The 6,692-nt window shown below is 36.1% G+C and overlaps 2 protein-coding genes across 2 annotated transcripts; both read left to right on the top strand.

The window, feature by feature from the left end:
* The first annotated feature begins 2,329 nt into the window (after positions 1-2,329).
* LOC110704109 lies at positions 2,330-5,573 on the top strand. Its single transcript, XM_021881888.1, has 4 exons — positions 2,330-3,146; positions 3,282-3,578; positions 3,973-4,421; positions 4,548-5,573. Exons 1-4 carry the CDS (start codon positions 2,330-2,332, stop codon positions 5,571-5,573), a joined length of 2,589 nt encoding a protein of 862 aa, XP_021737580.1.
* Positions 5,574-5,672: 99 nt separating this feature from the next.
* On the top strand, positions 5,673-6,218 carry LOC110704108. The gene has a single exon (XM_021881886.1). The coding sequence runs from the start codon at positions 5,673-5,675 to the stop codon at positions 6,216-6,218; it is 546 nt and encodes a 181-aa protein (XP_021737578.1).
* The last annotated feature ends 474 nt before the right edge of the window (positions 6,219-6,692 follow it).

The following is a 6,692-nucleotide window of genomic DNA, read 5'->3' as shown; positions in this document are numbered from 1 at the left end:
TGTTGTCGTCTGTTTACCAAAGTATCATGATTTGAGGGTTTTCTTTTCTTTTTTTTTTTTTTTAAAAAAAAAAAAATACAATATAATCTAAAGTTAGCTATTAATTTCTGATTTTTTTTGATACAACATATATTATCCAATAAGCCATTACTCATAAAAGGAATCTATATAGGGCTAATGACTTGGTCATAATAGATTATGGGTTATAAATTAATCGATCATAATCGGTCACAGATTGTAAATAGTTCGGTCATAACCGGTTACAGGTTGTAAACGGTTCAGTCGTAACCAGTTACGGGTTGTAAATTGTTCAGTCATAACCAGTTACGGGTTATAAACGGTTCGAGTTAATTGGTTTTTTGTCGGATTTTAAAAGTTTCGGTTTACACTAGGTCGGGTTACTATCGGGTTTGGCAGTACTCGGTTCGTTTGTTATCGGTTTCGAGTTGCATCGGTTCGCTGGAAAACGGGTACGATTTCTTAACAGTTTTCATACATTTGGATCGGTTCAGTTTCAGGTTTTAAAAAACCGGGTCAGGTCAGTTTACTATTATAACATAACGGGTTGTTAACGGTTCGGTTCCTTTTCGAAACAGCTCGGAGTCACCAGTTTGGGTCGGTTTTTGACAACTACCTAATTTCACCGGATCCTTCCCCTATATTTATATATAAGAAGGCTCATGTAAGAACCCTCCTTTATATAAGAACCCAATCTTATATAAGAATCAATCTCAACCCTTTATTAGTTTTGATCAAACCATCTAAAATGATCTTTTAGTAATGACATTTATGTTAATATGAGAATTCCGTATTTTGAACCTAAAAATAATTACAACATAGAAAAAAAATTTAGAACATAAGCAGAAACTTTTTTAAACACAAGCAGAAAATTTTAGAACATAAAAAAAAAAATTTAGAAGAAAGAAAAAATTTAGAACGTAAGTAACCAAAAAAATTTGAACATAAGAAAAATAATTTAGAACATAAGTTGAAAAAATAGTTATAGCATAGGTAAAAATTAATAACATAATTTGAAAAAATAATTTAGAACATAGGAAAAAATTTATTACAAAAGCTGAAAAAAAAAATTAGAACATAATCTAAACAACAATTTAGAACATTGAAAATAATTTGGAACATTATTAGAAAAAATTTAGAATATAGAAAAAACTGTAGAACATAAACTGAAAAAAATAATTTAGAACATAGGAAAAAAATTTAGAATATATATATATATATATTTGTATATATATATATTTGTATATATATATATATATATATATATATATATATATATATATATATATATATATATATATATATATATATATATATATATATATATATATATATATATATATATATATATATATATATATAGGGGAGGGATTCGGTGAGAATGGGTTCATATGTGAGAATTCATACTAATATGAGAACTCATTTAAAATTTACAACATACGAGTAAAAATTTAGAACATGTGAGTAAAAATTTAGAACATGCGAGTTAAAGTTTAGAACATGTGACTCAAACTAAAATTCTGAACATATGAGTAATAATTTAGAACATTTGTGTTTAGAACATCTGATTTAAGAATTAGAACAAGTGATTAAAAATTTATAAAATTTGCTTTATGAAATTTTAAACATATGAGTAAAATTTAGAACATCTGATTTAAGATTATGATTATGTGAATAAAAATTTAGAACAAACTGATATAGAATACAAAAAGTGTGAGTGAATTTAGAACATACGTGTAAAAAAATAGAACACACGCTTTAAAATTTGGAACATATAATAAAAATCTTAGAACACAAGTTTTAAAATTTAGAACATATAAATTAAAATTTTGGAACAAGTTATTTAAAATTTATGACATCAAACTTAACTAATTTATGGTTTAGAACATGTGAATACTAAATTAGAACATTTGATTTAATTTAGAACATAGTTGGTGAAAAGAGGAAAGCCTCGGATTTTGACAAGGCTGATGGCAATAACATGAATGTTGATGGTGGAGAAAGTAACAAGAGGAGAATTGCTGTGAACTCGAACGAGAAAGTGGCGAGCCCCACGAGTTGGGCTCTCAGTGATTAATGAGCTACATCTTATTGTGGAACTGTAGGGGTTTGGGGGGGGGGGGGTAGCAATCCTACAGTTAATGCTTTGAAACGCATTGTGTTTCTTGAGTGACCCCAATTAGTGTTCCTTTCCGAAACACGGTTGAAAGCTTTCAAGTTCGAGAAAATAAAACAAAAAATAAAATTTGATAGTGCCTTGGTAGTAGAATGTGAAGGGGAAAGTAAGAAAAGAAAAGGGGGATTAGCTTTGATGTGGAAGAATTCCCTTGATGTTGTTGTGAACTCTTATTCCCAAAACCATATTGATGTCGAAGTGAGTACTATGCAACATGGAAAGTGGCGTTTCTCGGGTATTTATGGTTTTCCGGAGGAAGAAAACAAGTTCAAAACAGGTTTTCTCCTCAAGAATTTGTGGAATGGGCAGGGAAACTCGTGGCTGCTAGGAGGTGATTTTAACCTCTTGATGCAGTCAAATGAAAAACAAGGTGGGCGTGCCTTTTTTAATGAGGAGGCTGACATCTTTCGGGAGGCTATTGATCATTGTCACCTTGAGGACTTGGGATACATTGGGCATGGTTTCACGTGGTCGAACAATAGAGGAGGCAAGGAAAACATCCAAGAACGTCTGGACATGTTCTTAGCAAATCGTGAGTGGAGAGAGTGTTTCCCGGGCTCTTTTGTTACCCACCTTACAAAAAGAAAATCGGATCATCTACCGATTTTATTGTGCATCAAAGAAGCTTTAAACACCCCGAAGAAGAGGAAAAAGAAGAAATTATATAGATTCAAGGAAATGTGGTTGCGGGATGAGAATTGTAGTACTATCATCTCTGAGGCGTGGGAGAGAGGAGGGGATTTATGCTCAAAAATTGCTTTCACATCGTCGAAATTGAGCTCTTGGAGTAAGGAAAAATTTGGAGACTTTATGAAAGAGTTGCAAGATTGTAAGGGGCAAATGGAGAAACTTATGGGAGAGTGCCAAACGGAGCAGGTGATCGATCAAATGAGTGCCATTGATGATCGTATGGATAAGTTAGAAAGGAGGAAGGAGATGTATTGGAAGCAACGTAGTAGGCAAGATTGGCTCAAACATGGGGACAAAAATACCACTTTTTCACACAAAGACGAAGCAGAGAGCTAGCCGAAACAGTACAATATTAAAAAAATTCATAATGCTGCTGGGAACGAATTTGTGGATGAAGTTCAGATCACTGAAGTTCTGGTGAATTATTTTGAGACCCTTTTTGCTGGAAATAGTGAGATTGAGCCAGATTCAATCATTGAGAAGGTGGAGCCAATGGTTAGCGAGAGACATCATAGTAGTCTGGCGGCTCCCTTTTGCGTCGAGGAAGTGAAGAATGTGTTGTTTCAAATGCATCCAACGAAGGCCCCTGGCCCCGATGGTATGTCTACTATTTTTTTCCAGAATTATTGGGATATTGTGGGAGCGGATGTGACTGATAAAGTACTTGATATTTTGAATAATAATGGTGATATAGGTTCTATTAATCAGGCTCATATTGTTTTGATCCCGAAAAATAAGGAGTGTGAGTCTCCTGTTGATTATAGCCTATTAGTTTGTGCAATGTGTTGTATAAAATTATCACCAAAGTTCTAGCGAATAGATTGAAGTTAGTCCTTCCCTACATTATTCATGACTCGGAGAGTGGTTTTGTTCCCGGAAGATTGATTTCTGATAATGTTTTGGTGCTTATGAGTCTTTCCACTATCTCCGGAAGAAGAAAACAGGGAGAAAAGGCTTTCTAAGTCTTAAGCTTGACATAAGCAAAGCTTACGACAGAGTGGAATGGGATTTTCTAGAAAAAATGATGAAAAAGTTGGGCCTTCCGGAATGTTTCGTGAGTTTGATCATGAAATGTGTAAGCTCTGCAGAGTTCGATGTTCTGGTCAATGGGCAACCTTTGAGGAATTTTAAGCCTACCCGGGGGATTAGGCAAGGTGATCCTCTTTCACCTTTCCTGTTCATTATGTGTGCGGAAGGTTTGTCGACGTTGATTCGTGATGCTGAGAGTAGGAACGTCATCCATGGGGTCAAAATTGGGAGAAATGTCAATCCGATTTCTCATTTATTTTTTGCGGATTATAGTATTCTTTTTGTGAGAGCAACGGAGGAAAAGGTGGATGCTGTGCTCGGCATCCTTTCTATGTACGAAGTGGCTTCGGGCCAGAAATTGAATATGGATAAATCAGAGGTGTCTTTTAGCCGAAACATTGAGCAAGAACGAAAGAATATGCTTCAGATGAAGTTAAGTTTTAAGGCTGTCGAAGGACATGATAAATATCTAGGACTACCAACTTACATTAGTGGGTCTAAGAAACAAGTTTTCCAGATTATTTAGGGGGTTTGGAAGAAACTTAAGGGGTAGAAAGAGAATTTTTTGTCACAAGCGGGAAAGGAGGTGTTGATGAAATCAATTGCTTAAGCTATCCCGACTTATGCTATGCAGTGTTTTGCTATTCCCACTAGCATTATTACTGTTATTGAAAAATTATGCCGACAATTTTTTTGGGGTCAGAAACGGGAAGAGAGGAAGCTATGTTGGATTGCTTGGGAGAAGTTGCAAATCTCAAAAAAGGAAGGGGGGCTTGGGTTCAGAAATATGAGGAATTTTATTAATGCTCTTCTTGCTAAGAAGGCTTGGAGAATCCTTACTAAAGGGGATTCTTTAGTGGAAAAAGTTCTTAAGGGAAAATATTTCCCTCATACGTCACTATTGGAGGCAAAGGTGAGTTCGAACGCAAGTTATACTTGGAGATCAATTCTTGGTGCTCGTGAAGTGCTCGTTAAGGGTCTTCGGAAGGCTGTTGGAACTAGTTCGACCATTCACATTTGGGATGATCCTTGGGTTCCAAACCTCCCAAGTTTCAAGGTGATGTCGAGCCGTGGATTGGATGAAGGTACTCCTACTTATGTCCGAGAGCTTTGGGTTGATAATTCTTGGGATATTAAAGCTCTTAATGTGTTGTTTACTTCTATGGAAGTGAGTGAAATTTGTAAACTCCCTATTTCCCTCTCCAACCGAAATGACTCGTGGGTTTGGCACTACACAAAGGATGGGATTTTCTCTGTTAAAAGTGTGTACCATCTGATCACCATGGACCAACAAAATGTAGCATCATCTACCTCGAATGTGGGGAGTAATTTTGAGTGGCACACTGTCTGCAATGCAGGGGTACCTTCGAAGATAAAAAATTTTGCCTGGCGTGCTATTAAAGGGGTTGTGGCCTCTCGCTATAACATGGTGAAACGAGGTATGAATGTTGACTCTATATGTCCAATGTGTGGTCTTGAAATTGAGAGTGAGCTGCATATGTTTGTCAAGTGTGCTGACGATAAGCGTATGTGGTATCTTTCACCACTACGTTTGGATGTTGATAATTATGAAGGAGAGTCTTTCGGGGAATGGTGTTGCTCGGTTAGACATCACCGTAAGGATGCTCTTTGGTGGGATTTATTCTGGAGTGTTTTATGAAGCATTTGGCTTCGAAGAAATGGGTGGGCTTTTGAAGGTAAGAAGAGAGATGTGGGGTAGGTTATTCACAAGGTTGTTGGCATGGTGGGGGAGTATGCCATGGCTCAAGAAGGAGCAAGCACGTTGCACCCCTCACCTATTCTGGAAACGAGGTGGAAACCCTTTGTGCACGGGCCGATTAAAGTGAACTTTGATGTCGCGGTTCCCGGGACTAATTATGTAGTCTTGGGTGGTGTTGCAAGGGATTCGGTGGGTGACGTGGTGGTGTCTACTTGCCTTCGAGTGTTAGGTAATTTTGAGGCTGATGTTGCCGAGGCTTTGGCTATGAGACACGCCTTGTCTACCTCTATGGAGTCAGGCTTTAGAAAGGTATGCTTGGAGACTGATTGTATCAGGTTGTACTCGCATCTGTCGAAGGGATATGCTCCTCATACTGCTTTTGGTTTGGTTGTTAACGACATTCTTCATCTTGCTCGTAGGTGGGTCTCATGCTCTTTCTCTTTTGTTAAAAGAAGTGGCAATTGTGTTGCCCATAAACTTGCTAAGCTAAGCCTCTCCTTTCATGATCTTAGAGTATGGATGGAGGAGGTACCTAGTGATGTGTTTTCTGCTGTTGTTGATGATTTACACTTTTTGAGTGAGTAATAAAACGCTATGAGCAGGTTTTGTCAAAAAAAAAAGAACACCTAAGGAAAAGTTTAGAACATCAGATTTAAAATTGAGAACATACGAGTAAAAATTTAGAACATAAAGAGTGTTCTCATATAAGAAAATTCTCACATAAGAAAAATTCTCACGAGAGCCTTCCCCTATATATATATATATATATTCAATCAATATTGGACCAATATTGACTCTATCTAAATTTCTCATCAAACAAATACGTATAATACAACTAAATAAGAAACATCTAGCCCAAAAAAATATATGCTCTTGTTGTGTTAATTTGAATCAAAACATAATTTGTACTCTTGAAAAAAATTAAATCAAGAATAGGTCCTAACTTCGTAACATAATCGGACTCAAACATCTTATTTAATTTGACATCTTTTAAGACTTTATGCTTCAATTAAATTATAGTACAATAGTCATGAAATCTATCAGTGATAAGAGAAATGA

This window comes from Chenopodium quinoa, unplaced genomic scaffold (assembly GCF_001683475.1).
Source record: "Chenopodium quinoa cultivar QQ74 unplaced genomic scaffold, ASM168347v1, whole genome shotgun sequence".
Classification (NCBI taxonomy): domain Eukaryota; kingdom Viridiplantae; phylum Streptophyta; class Magnoliopsida; order Caryophyllales; family Amaranthaceae; genus Chenopodium; species Chenopodium quinoa.
This window is presented reverse-complemented; position numbering and strand designations above follow the sequence as displayed.